The sequence below is a fragment of the Hemiscyllium ocellatum genome, chromosome 11 (assembly GCF_020745735.1).
Source record: "Hemiscyllium ocellatum isolate sHemOce1 chromosome 11, sHemOce1.pat.X.cur, whole genome shotgun sequence".
Classification (NCBI taxonomy): Eukaryota; Metazoa; Chordata; class Chondrichthyes; order Orectolobiformes; family Hemiscylliidae; genus Hemiscyllium; species Hemiscyllium ocellatum.
The window spans coordinates 40,845,184-40,864,771 of NC_083411.1; the positions used below are offsets into that span (position 1 = coordinate 40,845,184).

Below are 19,588 nucleotides of genomic sequence, written 5' to 3' on the forward strand. Positions count from 1 at the left end.
CTCTCCTTCTTTATGGTCATTTAAGCGGGCATTGGATAGGCATTTGGAAGTTATTGGGCCAGTGTAGGTTAGGTAGGATTCGGTCGGCGCAACATCGAGGGCCGAAGGGCTTGTACTGCGCTGTATCTTTCTATGTTCTATGTTCTAAAATGTAGGGGTATTGGTGGGTTGCGCTTTGGCGGGTCGGTGTGGACTTGTTGGCCGAAGGGCCTGTTTCCACACTGTAAGTAATCTAATCTAGACAGCTGATAGCTTTCATAATTATGTGTCTTACCTGCATAATGACCATTTGCATTTCAGCAAGTTTAGTTACCTTATCTGTGTTTGTTACATCTTGCTAACCAAAGAAACAACTCATTAATTCATACTCTCTGCTTCGTATCAGCCAGTCAATCTTCTATCCAAGCCAATATGTTACCCTTAACACCACAAACTTTTATTTTCAACAGCAGCAAATTCCTTCTGGAAGTCAAAATACAATATATCAACTGGTTCTTCTTTATCGGCTGTCGAGATTAAAGTGGTGCTGGAAAAGAATAGCAGGCCAGGCAGCATCCGAGGTGCAGGAAAATCGACGTTTTGGGCAAATGCCCTTCATCGGGAATGAAGGCTCCAGCATGGAGAGATAAATGGGGTGTGGGGTGTGTGGGGGGAGGGTGTGTGGGGCTGGGGAGAAGGTAGCAAAGAGTACAATAGGTGAATGGGGGTGGACATGGAGGTGATAGGTCAGAAAGGAGCGTGGGGGGAGTAGCAAAGAGTACAATGGGTTGATGGAGGTGCGGATGAAGGTGATAGGACAGAGGGGAGGGTGGAGTGGATAGATGGGAAGGGAGATTGGCAGCTGGGTCAGATCATGAGGACAGTGCTAAGCTGGAAGGTTGGAATTGGGGTAAGGTTGGTATCAACAACATAGGAAGAGAAAGAGATGAGGATCTGAGCAGAGAATGTAGGAAATTAGGTATGAGGTTAACAAGTAGGTCCTCAAGGATAGTAATATCTGGAACACTCCTGGTACCACGTGCTAGAGTAAGAAAAGGAGGATAGAGCAGATGAAGGTGTGGCTGAGAAGCTGATGCAGGGGGGTAGGGATTCACATTTCTGGATCATTGGAATGTCTTTGGAATAGAGAAGGATGGTTGGCACCTGACTTCAAAGGAGACTAATATCTTGGAGGGGAAATTTGGAAGAGCTACTTGGGAGGATTTAAACTAGTAAGGGGGGGAGGGGAAGAGATCCTAAAGAAATAGTGAGAAAATAGATAAGTCTGAGGCTGGTACAGTTGAGAAGAGGCGTAAGTCAGTCAAAGCAGGCAAGAGCAAGGCAGAGAACATGGTAGGACTGATAAATTGAATTGCATTTATTTCGATGCAAGAGGCCTAACAAGTAATGCAGATCAACTCAGGGCAACATTGGGAACATGGGACTGGGATATCATAGCTATTACAGAAATGTGGCTCAGGGATGAGTATAGATGTGACAGGAAGGATAGAAAGGGGAGGCGGGCAAAAGAAGCGGTGGAGTGCCGCTCTTAGTTAGGAAAACATATATGGCTGTACTTTGGGAGGATATTCCTGGGAGTATGTCCAAGTTATTTGGGTGGAAGTGAGCAACAAGAGAGGGATGATCATCTTCTTGGAATTGTACTATAGGCCCCTCCAATGGTCAGTGGGAAATTGAGAAGCAAATTTGTAAGGAAATCTCAGATGTCTATAAGAATGATATGGCTGTAATGGTAGGGCATTTTAACTTTTCAAACATAAACTGAGGCTGACATAGTGTTAAGGGCTTGGATTAAGATGAATTTAAGTGTGTACAAGAAAATTTTCTTATTCAATATAGAACATTACAATGCAATGCAGGCCCTTTGGCCCTCAATGTTGCGTCAACTTGTGGAATAAATCTGAAGCCCATCTAACCTACACCACTCCGCTTTCATCCATATGTTTATCCAATTACCATTTAAATGCCTTTAAAGTTGGTGAATCTACTACTGTTGCAAGCAGGGCATTCCATGCCCCTACTGCTCTCTGAGTAAAGAAACTACCTCTGACATCTGTCCTATGTCTATCTCTCCTCAATTTAAAGTGATGTCCCCTCATGCTAGCCATCACCATCTGAGAAAAAAGGCTCTCACTGTCCACCCTATCTAACCTGACAGAAGCTGACAGGTGACCTCGTAAATCATGAGAGGCATGGATATGTTGACTAAGGTCTTTTTCCCAGGGCAGGGAAATCCAAAACTAAAGGATTCGGAGTGGCAGGGGAAAGATATAAAATGGATCTAAGGATCAAATTTTTCATGCAGAGGGTGGTGCATAGAGTGTGCTGCCAGAAAATGGCACGGTGGCACAGTGGTTAGCACTGCTGCCTCATAGCGCCAGAGACCTGGGTTCAATTTCCACATCAGGCGACTGACTGTGTGGAGTTTGCACATTCTCCCTGTGTCTGTGTGGGATTTCTCCAGGTGCTCCAGTTTCCTCCCACAGTCCAAAAATGTGCAGGTTAGGTGAATTGCCCAGCTAAATTGCCCGTAGCTTTAGGTGTGTGGGTGGCTCGCGCTTTGGCGGGTCGGTGTGGAGTTGTTGGGCCGAAGGGCTTGTAAGTAATCTAATCTAAAACATGATGATGGCTAGTGCCATTACTACATTGAAAAGACATCTGGATGAGTATCTGAATAGGAAGGGTTTAGAGGGATATGGGGCAAATCGAGACAAATGGGGCTAGAGTAATTTAGGATATCTGGTCTGATGAGATGGAGTAAAAGGGTCTGTTTGTATAGTGTGTGACTCCCAACTACCTTCTATTCGCTTTCTCACACCCCGCTTGCTGTAAGGACTCCATTCTCCATCACAGAATCATCATAGAATCCCTCCAGTATGGAAACAGGCCATTTGGCCCATCAAGCCCACACCGGCCCTCCGAAGAGTATCCCACCCAGGTCCATTTCTCTTCCCTATTACTTTGTATTTTCCCCTTACTAATGCACCTAACCTACACATCCCAGAACACTATGAGCAATTGAGCATGGCCAATTCACCTAACCTACACATCTTTGGACTGTGGGAGGAAACCGGAGCACCTGGAGGAAACCCACACAGACACAGGGAGAATGTGCCTGATGGTCCCTGGTGCTGTGAGGCCACCGTGCTACCATATCTGTTCTGATGAATCAAAAAGTTCTGAAGAAGAGTTACAGGACTTGAAACATCAGGTGACAAACCTGTTGGACCAAAACCTGGCGTTGTGTTTTTTAACTCTGTACACCCCAGTCCAACACCGGCGTCTCCAAATCATTTGCTTCTAAAGAGACTGTAGATATCAGTCATTGAGAAAATGCTGCAGTTTAGTATTCTGGAGCTTTAACAATGTCTTGAACATATCACAGTGTAATCAAATAGAGGCAGCATGGTTTTAAAACGAGGGAAATGCATTTATTTAATTAGGCTGCGAGACCACTCTCTTTCATCTTCGGAGGGCCGGTGTGGGCTTGATGGGCCAAATGGCCTGTTTCCATACTGGAGGGATTCTATGATGATTCTGTGATGGAGAATGGAGTCCTTACAGCAAGCGGGGTGTGAGAAAGCGAATAGAAGGTAGTTGGAAGTCACACACTATACAAACAGACCCTTTCATCCAAGTCCAGGTAGCATTCAGACTGATTAAGCACCAATTGGAATTGTACATCGTTCAGCTTTATGTTTATCTCTGCCACTGCCCATCACACAGAAATGAAACTTGCCTTACAGAAAGGTTCTCAAATTAAGAAGAGAATTCAATCTTGTCAGAGGATTTTATAGTGCGGGATGTGACCATTTGGTCTAGTGAGCCTGTACTGTCCTCAGACTGCACTCTCAGACTAGTCCCTTGCAACCCACCCACCCCCAATAGCCCCAACAGATTTTCCTGGTGATCGTATGAATGATATAACTAATATTTGACAGTTATTATTGAATCTGCTACCGTTATCCTTTCAGGTAGCCTGTTCCACATTGCACTAACTCACTATCATAAAAGATCTTTTCAGTTCAATTCTGGCGTTTATGCCGTGTTACCTTTTAGTTACGGAGCCTACTTTTGATGTTAGCCACCCAGTTAATTAATGGATAGAGGTACGTTAAGCTGGAGGATGCATGAACTGCCATAGCACCTACCTGAGTCCGTACAAGACAGTGCCATCAGGGTGCAGGCGGATCATACGGTTTTTCACGGTCACCCCGTGGAGAAAGGATTTCTTGTCGTTCAGGAAGTATGTGTCTGGGAGCCACAGCTGATCAGCCACCCGATTGTCCAGGGTGAGATTGAGCGGGAGAGCCGTATATGACAAACGCTTGTCTCTCCAACCTTGTTGGAAATACATGGTAATAGTATAATCCTGCAAAGGAAAAACATTGATCAATTATACCTGCCTTGCTGATCAAACAAATATTAAAGGAGCATTTTGTAATCACTTTCTCGGTTAAACGGGTAGTTTGTTTTTCCCGATATTGCTGACCCAATGTTTTCGAGAGTGAACACATGGTGTCTGCTGACACACCTAGTGCAGTGCCGAGGGTGTGCTGCACAGCCGAACCTACTGAAGAATTAAACCAAAGACCTGACTGCCCCCTCAGTCAAATGTAATAGACCCTTGTATATTTATCTATTTCTCCACAGTATCTGTCCCCCAAACAATAACACAAAACAGATGACCTGCCCACTATCATGCTGCCGTACATAAGTGCATATTACAAAACACAATGCAAGGTAGTCTTTTGGCTGGAGAGCATTATGTGACATCTGGAGCAAGTGCTGTATCAATGCAAATTTTCTTTTCTCATTTTAATGGCTGTGAAAGATTGGGGCATGATGTAGTGGTAGACTGTAAAAAGTTATGAATAACAGCACTGACTATTTTCAGAGAAAGAAAACACAAAACATCCATCAGCAACTGCAGATAAACCCATGTTAGTATGACAGTAAAGACCTCCACATATTATACTATTGAGCAGTTTTAAACAAAAGCTTTAATAAGCACAGACTGGTGACAGTATGTTCTTACATAACAGACAAAGAGTATTGCAACATCAAAAGACAAGCAATTTGTACGAGAATCATCTTCTCAGTTTTGACTCTTTAAAAGCTGTAGACGACAATAACAAGAACATTTTTCAAAATGGATTTACCGAGATATCTGCATAATTTTGCAGCAAGGAATTTTGGTACCTGTTGCAATCTCTTTTCGGCTGTTGATACCTGTAATGTGCCTTCTACCAGGAACAGAAAGTTTGAAGTGAAGCTGGTTCATCATTCGCAAGTAACTGAGCAGGTTAGAATTGGAGACAAATTACAAACACGTAGACACAGAAAGAGAGTAAGACACTGGAGGGTATGTTAGTGCTCTCCACAGCAGAAGCTGTTTGTTCTCTTCAGTAAAAAGAGTCAGTTAAACATCGCGATAACCACTTCCATTTCCTGCAGCAGTTGCTATGAGCTGTGAATTTTTGAACTGGTAAGTAAGAAACACTTTCCAAGTGAATCAGTTGCTCTGTACTAGCTGCAGGAAGCTTTCCATCTCTAAAGCTTTCCCAAGGTATATCAGGAAAAAAAATGGCTACAGTAGGATTAGGGCCAATCAAGGGCAGTAGTGGTAAGTTGTGCGTAGAGTCTGTAGACATAGGAGAAGCACTAAATAAATAGTTTTCGTCAGTATTCACACTGGAAAAAACAGAATACTGAGATGCAGGCGACTAGACAAGACGGGATTGAGGTTCATAACAAGGAGGCGTTAGCAATTCTGGAGAGTGTGAAAATAGGTAATTCCTCTGGGCTGGATTAGTTCTCTGGGAAGCCAAGGAGGAGATTACAGAGCCTTTGCCTTTGATCTTTATGTCTTCATTGTCTATAGGAATAGTGCCAGAAGGCTGGAGGATAGCAAATGTTCACTTGTTCAAGAAGGGGAGTAGAGACAACCTTGTTAATTCTAGACCAGTGAGCTTCAGTTGTGGGTAAAGTGTTGGAAAAGTTTAAAAGAGATAGGATTTATATTCATTGACAAAGGAATAAGTTGATTAGGGATAGTCAACACGGTTTTGTGAATGATAGGTCGTGCCTCACGAGCAAGAGAGGAAATTGCAGTACCGTTGGCAATGATCTTTTCTCTTCATTGTCAACGGAGGTGGTACCAGGGGACTGGAGAGTAGCGAATGTTGTGCCCCTGTTCAAAAAGGGAATAGGGATAACCCCGGGAATTACAGGCCAGTTAGTCTTACTTCTGTGGTAGGCAAAGTAATGGAAAGGGTACTGAGGGATAGGATTTATGAGTATCTGGCAAGACACTGCTTGATTAGGGACAGCCAGCACGGATTTGTGAAGGGTAGGTCTTGCCTTACAAGTCTTATTGAATTCTTTGAGGAGGTGACCAAGCATGTGGATGAGGGTAGAGCAGTGGATGTAGTGTACATGGATTTTAGTAAGGCATTTGATAAAGTTCCCCATGGTAGGCTTATGCGGAAAGTCAGGGGGCATGGGATAGAGGGAAATTTGGCCAATTGGATAGAAAACTGGCTAACCGGTCGAAGTCAGAGAGTGGTGGTAGATGGTAAATATTCAGCTTGGAGCCCAGTTACAAGTGGAGTTCCGTAGGGATCAGTTCTGGGTCCTCTGCTGTTTGTAATTTTTATTAATGACTTGGATGAGGGAGTCGAAGGGTGGGTCAGTAAATTTGCAGATGATACGAAGATTGGTGGAGTTGTGGACAGTGAGGAGGGCTGTTGTCAGCTGCAAAGGGACTTAGATATGATGCAGAGCTGGGCTGAGGAGTGGCAGATGGAGTTCAACCCTGCCAAGTGTGAGGTTGTCCATTTTGGAAGAACAAATAAGAATGCGGAATACAGGGTTAACGGTAGGGTTCTTAGTCAGGTGAAGGAACAGAGGGATCTTGGGGTCTATGTACATAGATCTTTGAAAGTTGCCACTCAGGTGGATAGAGCTTGTAAGACAGCCTATGGTGTATTAGCGTTCATTAGCAGAGGGATTGAATTCAAGGGTCGTGAAGTGATGTTGCAGCTGTACAGGACTTTGGTTAGGCCACATTTGGAGTACTGTGTGCAGTTCTGGTCGCCTCACTTTAGGAAAGATGTGGAAACTTTGGAGAGGGTGTAGAGAAGATTTACTAGGATGTTGCCTGGAATGGAGAATAGGTCGTACGAGGATAGGTTGAGAGTTCTCGGCCTTTTCTCATTGGAACGGCGAAGGATGAGGGGTGACTTGATAGAGGTTTATAAGATGATCAGAGTAATAGATAGAGTAGACAGCCAGAAACTTTTTCCCCGGGTACAACAGAGTGTTACAAGGGGACATAAATTTAAGATGAAGGGTGGAAGGTATAGGGGAGATGTCAGGGGTGGGTTCTTTACCCAGAGAGTGGTGGGGGCATGGAATGCCCTGCCCATGGGAGTGGTAGAGTCAGAATCATTGGCGACCTTTAAGCGGCAATTGGATAAGTACATGGATGGGTGCTTAATCTAGGATAGATGTTCGACACAACATCGTGGGCCGAAGGGCCTGTTCTGTGCTGTATTGTTCTATGTTCTAAACCTTACTGAGTTCTTTGAGAAGGTGACCAAACAGGTGGATAGGGTAAAGCAGTTGATGTGATGTATATGGATTTCAGTAAGGCGTTTGATAAGGTTCCCCACAGTAGGCTATTGCACAAAATACGGAGAAATGGAATTGAGGGTGATTTGGCAATTTCTGATCCAAAGTGGCTAACTGAAAGACGACAGAGAGTGGTGGTTGATGGGAAATGTTCATTCTGGAGTTCAGTTACTAGTGGTGTACTGCAAGAACCTGTTTTGGGGCCACTGCTGTCTGTCATTTTTATAAATGACCTGGATGAGGGTGGAAAAGGATGGGTTTGTAATAACTAAGGTCAGTGGAATTGTGGACAGTGGCAAAGGATGTTGTAGGTTACAGAGTGACATAGATGAGCTGCACAGCTGGGCTGAGAGGCGGCAAATGGAGTTTAATGCAGAAAAGTGTGAGGTGATTCACTTTGGAAGGAGCAACAAGAATAAAGAGTACTGAGCTAATGGTAAGATTCTTGGTAGTGTAGCTGAACAGAGAAATCTCTGTATTCATATACATAGATCCCTGAAAGTTGCAACCCTGGATGATAGGGTTGCTAAGAAGGCATACGGTGTATTAGCTTTTATTGGTAGAGGGATTGAGGTTTGGAGCCATGAGGTCATGCTGCAGCTGTTCAAACCTCTGGTGGTCAGTAATGAGGTGGAGTGGAAGGAACATGTTGGTGATGAGGTGGCATGGAGGAGGTGTTGGTGAGCATGGGCACACCAAGTAGTCATTTCTTGCAATCTCCAAATTAAAAGTAATCTTTTACACTCTCTCTCTCTTTTCTGGTTTCATTTGTTTATAAAGTCTAAATGGGTTGTCTATGTTTGAATTCCTCTTTGTCTATCACAGGGCAAAATATGGCATGTAAGGCTGTCGTAATGCTTGCTCAGAGGCATGCAGCCACTGAATACAGATTGTTTAAACACCAAGAGGACAATGTAATGCGTGTGCTGTGATGCTGAGTGGAAATGTGAGATGCCTGCCCCCTGTAACTGGTGTTAGTGGACAGCTTGACATGATGGGTTTCATTGCCTGTGGTTCCTGGCCATCATTGCTCTGTGGGTCATCCCTTATGTTTCAGTATTGGTAGATTGATTCATTGAATGCACCCTTTCCAAGAGAGGTCAGGTCTCAGTATCTCAGCTATTGTCTCAGTGATGAACTATTACTTCGTCAAACCGCATATTTCCCAGGATGCTTTTCTCCTTCATCATGGGTTGCATTCAGCTGCAGGAATACTTGTTCCCACAATGGCAGGTGTGATTATCTGTCCCTCTTTTTGAGTCTTTTTGAGTGTGAAAGCCACTGTTACTGATGACTTAATTCATCTAATAGAGTACGGTGGTGTCACAACTCACGTCACATGGGAAATGCACTCACTCCAAGAGCTACCAATTCTGAAAGGAGTTAAGCACGCATTACATTATCCTCTTGGTGTTAGACAATCTGTATTCAGTGGCTGCATGCCTCTGAGCAAGCATTACAACAGCATTACATGCCATAGCATTCTGTATTTTGCCCTGTGATAGACATTTTGTACTGAATTCCTTTAAAATCAGCCTCAACAGTATTTGAACCAATAATCAATTTGTCCCTATAGTTTGAGTGTACAACATCATCACAATGATCTTCCTCATCTTCACCAGCTTCATCGCTGTCATCAGTTGTACCAGTCAGTTCAGGATCCTAATTCCACAATGTATCATCATCAGCGCCATCAAGCACATTAGCTATTCCACATTTTAGAAGTTTCTTTTGTTATTATTTGAGTCAAGTTCATTCCAAGATTCTTTGAGCTATTGGCATAATGTTTGTCATGAGGGTGCTCAAGTATTTCTACCTTTGCTGATACTTTTTTCACCTTCACCATCAAGATCATGGACGCAAAATGTTGACTCTGTTTCTCTGTCCACAGACACTGACAGACCTGCTGTGTTTCTCCAGCAATTTCTGTTTTCATTTTAGATTTCCAACACCTGCAGTTCATTGATTTTTATGGTTTAGTTCATCATGTCTACTTTTCTCATCATCTATCGGACAGCGTTCTTGAGAAGGTTATTGATAAGGTTAAATAATACTCATAAGAGTACCAGAATAACAACTGTGTCATTATTGGCTGATCTTCATCATGGTCTACATCACTGGGGTATGAAATGCCCAGGATGAGCAAACTTGATTCTCTGCATAGTCCTCTTGGTCTCAAACCCCTCATGCTTATGAATATGCAAACATCTTTCTCCTTTCCAGTAAACAATGCCTTTCTGCAATTTCTTTTTTGGGAAAGCTTTGTGCATGAATATCACCCAATGACTTTAATTTTGTGTCATCTGCCTTAAAAGGTAAACCCACTGTGAGTCAAGTCATCTTGGAGCCAGACATCATTACAAGAGTGGTTTCCTCACCAGTCTTGGTCACAGTCTTTTTTGCTGGCATATGGAAGTTCATCCATGTTTCCATTGCAAACTAATTGATTTCCAACTTGGAGATGCCGGTGTTGGACTGAGGTGTACAAAGTTAAAAATCACACAATACTAGGTTATAGTCCAACAGGTTTAATTGGAAGCACACTAGCTTTCAGAGCATCACTCCTTCATCAGTTGGTAGTGGAAGGCTCAATCCTAACACACAGAATTTTTAGCAAAAATTTACAGTGTGATGTAACTGAAATTATACATTGAAAAATTGATTGTCTGTTAAGTCTTTCATCTGGTTGAATACCATGATAGTTTCACTTCTTTCATGTGTAAATCACGAAACCTTTTTTTAAAAAGTTGCATTCTCAGGTTAGCTGTTAACAATGGGTGATAGCTAGACAATATGTTGAAGGTGTTGGCTCCCTGTGTTCTCTGTCTGTGCCATGATGTTTAGATTAATTCTAATCTAAAAAGTGAGATGACGGAGTTTTACATGAATTCATGCAGTTTTTGAGCTCAGAGTTCTACGTGAATGCATACAGTTTTTGAGCAAAGTACAATGTAACCCTGCAAGTACAAATTCACCCCACAAAATATATGTGTGCATGTGGGTCTTTGTCTGTCTGTGTGTGTGTCTGTCTGGGCTGGGGGTTGTGAGTGTGAGAAAGTGTATGTATGTGTGTAGTGAGTGTAGAGTGTCTTAAGTCCGTGAGGGGGTGCATGCGTGAATGTGGGAGTGTGTGTGTGTCTGTAAGGGAGTGTGTGGGTGTCTGTGTGCGCGTCTGTGTACATGTGTGTCAGTGTGTATGTGTGTATAGGAGTGCCTGTGTGTGTGTGTGTGTGTGTGTGTGTGTGTAGGAGTGTCTATGTGTGTGTATAGTGCAATGGTGGTCACCTGTAATGTGACCTGAACTCAAGGTCCCGGTTGAGGCCCTCCCTATGGGTATTGGACTTAGCTATCAGCCTCTGCTCAGCCACGTTTTGCTGCTGCCTGTCCCGAAGTCCACCTTGGAGGCTGGTCACCCGAAGGTCCGAGGCTGAATGTCCTGGACCACTGAAGTGTTCCCCAACTGGGAGGGAACACTCCTGTTTGTTGATTGTTGTGCGGTGCCCATTCATCCGTTGTTGTAGCCTTTGCTCGGTTTCCCCAATGTGCTATGCCTCAAGGCATCCTTGCCTGTAACGTATAAGATAGACAATGTTGGCTGAGTCACATGTATACTGTCATGTACAAGGTGGGAGGTGTCTCCATGCGAAATGGTGGTATCTACGTCCACACTCTGACACATCTTCAGTGCCTACCATGACAGGGGTGTATGGAGTTGTCCTGAGAGCCGGGCAGCTTGCTACAAACAATGTTCAGTTTGAGGTTTGGCAGTTGTTTAAAGGCAAGTAGTGGAGGTGTGGGGAAGGTCTTGATGAGGTGGTCATCCTCATTGACAATGTGTTGGAGGTCACGAAGAACATGGTGTAGTTTTTCAGCTCCTAGGAAGTACTGAACAACGAAGGGTAACCTGTCGGTTGCAGCACATGTCTGTCTTTTGAGGAGATCATAGTGGCATGTCGGAACTGGCAATCGATGAGTTGGGCATTGTACCCCGTTCTTGTGAGGGCATCCCTGAGTACTTCCAGGTGTCCCAGTCTTCTTCTAAGATTGGGTGATGAAGCAATGAAATTAAATGGTTTTATTATCAAGTTCAGAAGGCAGATTCTGTCAAATATCTGTTTCCTGGTGGAGTACTGAATTGTGTCTTTCTCTAAATCTTGCGCACTACCTGGCATTAGCCTTGAACCCCAAACTGCCATCATTCTTCACTTCCCTTAGGGCATGGAGCCAATGCTTTGTCGCTGATATTGTGACATGTTTTTGATGTTTGTTTACCTGTTCAGTCACTTTTTCCTGCAGTTTTAAATTGAGCTTAATCCTTGTTACCCTTTCTTAAGGACACTGTGACAGGTCATGTGGTGCACATTAATCTTGTCAATTGGTTGGAGGCTGTCACTTCACCTGGTGGAGAGAATATCTAAATGTTCTGTGTGCCTTTAAATGAATGAAGTCATCAAATCCATTAACTTCCCCAAAGTATTAACTATTGAAAAGACTACATGTCAATTATACTACAAGACTGACTTATACACAGGGGTGATAAATTTTTGATAAAAAAATGGCTATTTATTTACTGGCTAAAAATTACTGAGTTTTAAAAGACTGAGACCATATTACACTGACTTGAATCAGCAGTTTCTAAGATGGTGGATGTGGGTACTGCAGATGGTAGAGATTAGAGTCAAGATTAGAGTGGTGCTAGGAAAATCGAGGTTTCGGGCAAAAGCCCTTTATTAGGGCTTTTCTGATTTTTTTCTGATGAAGGGCTTTTGTCCGAAATGTCTATTTTCCTGCTCCTTGGATGCTGCCTGACCTGCTGTGCTTTTCCAGCACAACTTTAATATAGTTTCCAAGAACATTTACATCACTCAATTTTACTAATACCAAAGCCAATAAAATGGAATCAACCTGTTTCCAGGAGCCCATTAAAGATAATCGGCCAAGGGGAATATAAATGTGAGATACTTTCTGACCCAATTACAGAACATCCAGACAGAATCAGGATGTTGAAGAAGCCATTAAATGTGAAAAAAAGATGAGTTCTGCAACACGGTAATTTACCCACCCATAATCTAATCCAGTCAAAACGAAGCAATTGCAATCATTGGTAAGATGGATCATATGACAAAGGCATGAACTCTCTCGTCTTTCAGAAACTTTTCTCCAGGGAACAAGGACAAAAGCTGAAGAGAACACTGGAGAAGCAGCACCTGTAACTGGATGTTATTCTCTCTCCACATCCTGGTTGCGACTGTAATGACTATCTGCTTAATTAACACAGCAATGGCTGGCTGCACAAGAATAGGTATAAATCATCGGTGGCACATTGATTAGCCAGAGACCCAGGTTCAATTCCCGCCTCAGGCGACTGACTGTGTGGAGTTTGCACATTCTCCCCGTGTTTGCGTGGGTTTGCTCCGGGTGCTCTGGTTTCCTCCCACAGTCCAAAAAAAAATGTGCAGGTTAGGTGAATTGGTCATGCTAAATTGCCCGTAGTGTTCAGTGAAGGGGTAAACGTAGGGGAATGGGTCTGGGTGGGTTGCTCTTCAGCGGGTTGATGTGGACTTGTTGGGCCAAAGGGCCTGTTTCCACACTGTAAGTAATCTAATCATATAGTTAAGTCATCTCGATGCCCATTTGAGAGGTGTATTGAGTTCACCTTGACACCATCCCAGTCATCAGTTTACCTTGAACATTTATGAGGCTACATAGGAGAGCTCCCACTCTGTAACTGGTCTTTGCGTGTGTGGATCTTGAGTGTGAGTTTACAGTTACAGCATTTTAGCTATTTTTTACTAAACTTAATTAAGCAAAAATAAAATGCATCTCTTCAGCAAAGTGTATGTGTGTGTGTGTGTGTGTGAGACAGATCTCTGCATCAGATGAAGGTACATGTCAATACAAAGTTTATAAAATCAGCTTTAGTCTTCAGCTGCTCCCAGGACTGTCTCAATGTTGGTGGGAATGCAAGGAGCTGGTTCCAGCAGCTTCTCCTCCTCTCTCTGAAATCTATTTGAACTCTTCAGATATGGATGGAGGATTTGGGTTGGGTATGGCAGCTTCCAAAATCTTTTTTGTCCATTTAGACTGAGCTGTTCAATCAACTTACAGCCAGTGTGGTGATGGATTAGTATCTTCCAGATTGTGGCCCCATTCTCTTGGCTTTAGGATGGTAGTGATTCAAGAATGATGCCTCAAAGGACTGCCTTGAACATAGAACATAGAAAAGTACAGCACAGAACAGGCCCTTTGGCCCATGATGTTGTGCCAAGATTTAATCCTATTGTAAAATATAGTAACTTAACCTACACACCCCTCAACTCACTGCTATCCATATGCATGTCCAGCAGTCACTTAAATGTCCCCAATGAGTCTGTTTCCACCACCACAGCTGGCAAAGCATTCCATGCATTCACAACTTTTAGATTTTGTTGCTTGATACTAAACTCTCCAACGAGGGAACAGTTTCTCTCTCTCTCCCCCTACTTTTTTCAATGAAATTACCTTGAAACTTTTCAAATTCCAAGAAACACGAGCGTTGTCTGCAGAATCCTGTTTCTCAATTTGAGTTCTGGTAAATATACACTGGACACATTCCAAACAAATATAATCTACATAAATATGTATATTTACCACTTTCCTGGATTGGTGCAGCTCTAACAGCACTCAAGTAGCTTTACACCATCAAGGAAAAAGGAGCATGCTTGCATCACATCCATCACACCAACACTCAGTAGCAACAGTTTACACCACCTAGAAGATTCACTGCAGAAATTCACCAAGGCTTCTCAATCAGCACTTGCCAAACCCATGACCACTTTCATCTAGAAGGACATAGGCAGCAGGTACATGGGTACACCACCATGTGCAAGTTCCTCTCAAAACCACTCACTATCCTAGCTTGGAAATATATCACTGTTCCTTCAGTGACATTGGATCAAAATCCTGGAACTCCCTTCCTAATGGGACTATGGGTCTACGTACAGCATTTGGGTTGCTGCTGTTCGAAGAGGCAGCTCACCACCAACGTTTTCAGGGCAACCAGGAACAGGCAGTAAATGCTGGTCCAGCCAGTAACACCCATGACCCATGAATAAATTTATTAAAAAATCATATTGCATATAGGACTTGCTATCCCATTGTCAATTATTCATCGATATAATAAATGCTTGCTGTCTCCTACCACTCAGCCAATTTCCTAACTCTTCAGAGACACTGAGATATCTAGCAGAAAAAATAAAAGTTAAGTTTAGGAAAATATCTGTGCATTGCAAACTGTATATAAATACGTAAAGCAATTACAAGTGACAGACAAATTAATGGTAGGGAGAGTGACAAATGGGTTTGACTGAATCACTACAGCAGAGATCCAGCTGCATGGCAACTGATGATGAGAGCCAAATATTCAGGGTGCTTGATCTTAAAAAATCAGCCATTGCGATCCGATTGGGGTGGGTAATAATATAAAGAGTGACAAAAGACCAGCACAGAGGAAGGACCTAGAATCATAAGACCAAGAAATAAAACTATTTTGAATGAAGATAAGAAATACAATGAACATAAAATGCTGGTGAAAACAGTCTATTCACACATTCAAACTATTAATGCATTAATCATGAAATCTGAATAGCTTTTAGCAAATGTATATTATGATTATAGGGCACTTGCACCTTTATATTGGTTCAACAATTAGCTCCCTCCTACCTCACCTCCAGGTTGTCCTCCACCCTCAAGGAAGTATCCTAAATCCTCGCACCCAGGGACAGCCTTTGCGACTTCCACTCATAGCTGCACAGAACAGTATCTATTGCCCTAATTTTACTGTCTCTTACCACTACTATATTTCCTGTTTCCTCACTGACTTGAACACTGCTTTATACAAGGTACAGTGGTCAGTTTGCTTATGCTCCCTGCAGTCCTCAGTCTCGTCCAAACTGCTTGTAAGAACCTTGGAAGTGTTGGACAATTGCAAGGGCTGAGGCTCCTTGATTGTAACCCCTCCGTCCTCAAATCTGCCTGACCAGCATTCACTCACTTCCGTCCCTGATTACATATCAATTTTGAATCAGCGTGCAGGGTGTGACTGTGCCTGGAGCACAATTTCTAGGTAATTTTTGAGAGGATGTTACCAACTTATGGGAAGTGATTAACATTTTCCAGACCTCCCCGCTGATTTTAATTGATGTGGCTGGGACAGTGGGTAGGAACATTTTAAGAGGAGGGACGTTTATTCTCTGGGTGTTTAATGAAATGCCCAGTTTCTCATCCTGACAAGTCACCAACGAATTGGGGGAACCTCAGTTTCTGAGTGAGTGAGCACGCACACACACTGGTATCAGCTGCTTGCTGACCCGGTGTGACAAAAAATGATAAAATTATCTTCGTGAAGATTGAATTGAGAGAAAACAATAGGTGGTGGTTTGAGGTGTAATATAGATGCCCTGTGCCCTGATACACAAAAAGCATCAATGAACTGATCTTTTAGTTCAGAGGTTGATGTACAGTGAGCTAAAACCTGTTTGGAAGGTAGCGTTTAGGTTACACTCATTAACCTGAAAATAAAACCAATGGTACAGCTCTTGTAAACCATGATACACTCTGATATTCAACACCAGACTTTAAAAAACCACGGCAGGTAATTCAAGTCAGGAAATTGAACAACTCTCAGAACTAGTAATAAATGTCCAAATCCTTTGACTCTCACAATGGGAGTGATCATAGTCTGGAGGACTATGCATCAAGGCAGGTTGGCCAGACTGCTCACCTTTATTTTCTGCAACTTGACCGTAGCTATTACACATGTTGGGGTCCTCTCATATCTCTTTACTCCCACCTATATTTCTCCCCCGGATCCATCATTTTCTTATTACTAACTCAATGCTAGCTAATGCCTCTAAATCCCAACAAATTCCATGCTAACTTATCCCATATACCATTCATGTCATGGACATACTCAGAAACCATGTGCAAGAAAAACAATTCTAACCATCTATTACTGTTCTTACTGCACAGACCTGGTAGTGAAAAGAGGAATGGAGGAATCAAAACTTTTCAATATCACTTGGTTTATTTTGTACTGAAGCACACTTTGATTCATGCTCTTAGCACTTCACTATCCTCTTTAATATGCTAGTCAAACTGTGAACATAGAACTACCTGTTCATAAATTGGAGTTATTAGAGCTTTTGAACATCAGCCCGGCATTCATAACCCTGAGGGAAATGCCAACAAAAAAGGTTCTATTCAAACTTCTTGAACAAATGCTCCACCAGCCAACCTGTCCAGCAAAGCAATTCAGAAAAGTTTTTTTTATAAACAATTATTGACAACTGTAGCAAGCTATTTATTCATAAATTCATAACATCAACTCTATGCATAATTCTAAGGTTTGTTTTTGAGTTCTCGGTTTATATTTCTATTGACAATATCCCTAAAGGCTTTGCAGCTTCTGAGGTAATGGTTAAAAATGTGGAACTGAGAATTAAAAGAGCAACTGTGAATGTGCCAAAGAAGCATAGCGCAAATGGACTCCAGTAGCGTCAGGGCATCAGACAACTAAAATTTGTTTTTTTATAGTTCTGGGTCAATAGAGTTTGTGTATTAAACAGTGTGATAAAGCATGCTTAAAGAGGAATAAGCAGTATATTATTAAATGAAGCATCTCTACTTTGCTTTGTTCTTAAAAAAACTGTATAGAGACCTTTGTTTCAGAAAGAAATTTATTCATCACTTGATTTTGTAACTTGTGCTGAAATTTAGAGTAGATAAGGGAGAGAACTTACTTCCAATGATGAATTTAAATACAACTCTGTTAATATTGTCAGAGTCTGCACACCCACTGAGTCTTTCGACATAATTAGACAATAGATTGTTGCTGATTGGAGATCTGTGCATGTGCCACATTTCAAGTCTGGGTAAGCCATCTGAAGACTGAAGAAATAAATCCAGCCCTGGGTCAAATCCAGCAGCACATTGCTCAGAGCTTAACTTTTATTCCATGGGAGAGAACGTCCCTTCTGCACACTGCTGAAATGGAGTTTCACTGTTTCCTACTTTATAGGGCCACACCACCCCATCCAGTCCAACATGCCTTGAACAGAGAAATGAAAATTCTAATTAGTTTTAAAAATCAGTGCTTCATGGAGTTATATTTTCTCTCCCAGCCTAACAATCACCTGCGCATATCTGAAGCAACACATTTTCTTGCTGTGGCAGTGACACTGGACATAGAGGGTGCAAACTGACAACTGTTCCATCAGATCTTATCACACTAATCTTAACTGTCAACACAACACTCTCACTTTCTTAAAGATTTTTACTTAATAGGCTCCAAACCATTCTGGGGCACCATGAAGTGGTAAAAGTTGCTGCATTGCTCCTATGCAGGTCATTAATGCAGGTATTATTGACCTTTGTACAAATACTTTGCCTGAATACTTTGCAGAACTGGAATCACATTTCAGAAGGAATCTTTCAGTGGCTGCACCTTCTTCTGTCATAGTTATAGGTGTTCTATACGTAAAATATGTATAGAGTCACATTGTCATGGTCTATCTTGATGACTGCTATGATGTCCTGGACTCTAAAACTGCACACCCTCGCATGTTCAAAAGCATAACTCCAGCTCTTCACCTTCACTAAGTTAAAACTAACCTTGCCCCCACACCCCCCTATCCTGAGTTCCAATCTTGCTCAATTGTTGGAAGCAACTGCTATTTTTGAGTTTTTCAACCTCACTATATTGGCTACACCGATGTATTAATTGATGCAGACTTTTTCTGAACATTTCACAGCTTCCCCAGACACAGAAGCAGTAACCTCCCTATTTTCTCATCTCCTGAGTACCTTTTGGGAGTCCTGACTCAAATTGTTAGCTGTCTATTAATTTCTCAAACTTCTTCCTGAGTCCTAACAGCATAAAACCATTTAGTGGCTCTTGATTGCTCCTGGAGTCTCCTGCACAGTCTGTGTAGTAGCTGTCTCCTCAGCAGCACAGCTGACTTCAACACTGCTTCTGTGTCTCTCATTTCACTCACAGCCTGTAACCTTTGAACTCCTCTTCATTGCTCCCCGATTTGTCCTCAGTGCCCTATCATGAATTTTGCAAAACTGCTGCCCCAGTTGCTAGGTCAAATGGAATATTACTCACATTTTGAAATTGAAATAGCCTCCTTAGAACTGAGTGTATCTGGAATTTTACTTTCCCACAGGATGCAGGAAATGGATATCATTACACCACGAAATAGTGTGATGGAATTCATTACATGCACCTGAAGTCAGGAAGGGCCTTGGTGTAATATCCCATCCTCTCCACTGGAGAGCACTCCATCCACACTGCCTTAGAGTCAGTGTCTGGAGTATACTGTCAAATGTCTGGAGTTGTAAGGAGCCCTCACATTGCACCAATCAAGTTAAAGGCTCCCTCTACTGCTGAAAACTCCAATGACTTCTCAGCTTTCAATTTTTACAGTTTAGTTGTTGCCATGGTTGCTCAAGAATGAATAAAATAGCATTTTAAATACGAATATAGTGTGATGATGCTGTGGCAACCTTTATTCTGGACAATATGAAAGCTCTCAGTAAACAATTCAGGGATACAATAACGATGACTATTAATGCCTTTCAATTGGGTTATTTGCTTAACTAAAATCACAGGGTGAGGAGTATTACACAAACACACCTTTGAATGAACATCAGTTATAATGGGGTCTGAAATCTCTCCTGTGGCTCTTTACAATGTTCTTACAGTCTAATTAACTTAAATCATAAACCTCTCAAACTAATAATGCTGACATTTTTATTTGATGCACAGATGGTGGTGTCCTATCAGCAAGTTGTGTTCTGGAATCAAGGCAGCTAACCGAAAGTGATGACGAACAGAGTGAACTCCAGCTGTTAGAATGAAGCCTCCCCCATAGCACAGTTTTTAGCTATGATGAAAGGCCATTCAGATAAA

At 42.4% G+C, this 19,588-nt stretch overlaps 1 protein-coding gene across 1 annotated transcript in view; it reads right to left on the reverse strand.

Moving 5' to 3' along the window:
* Window positions 1-19,588, reverse strand: part of LOC132820181 (gamma-aminobutyric acid receptor subunit beta-4-like) — a 223,881-nt gene that overhangs the window by 22,507 nt on the left and 181,786 nt on the right. The window contains exon 4 of the mRNA XM_060832149.1: window positions 4,152-4,372. Within this exon, the coding sequence (XP_060688132.1) occupies window positions 4,152-4,372 (221 nt within the window). The remainder of the gene's footprint in view (window positions 1-4,151; window positions 4,373-19,588) is intronic.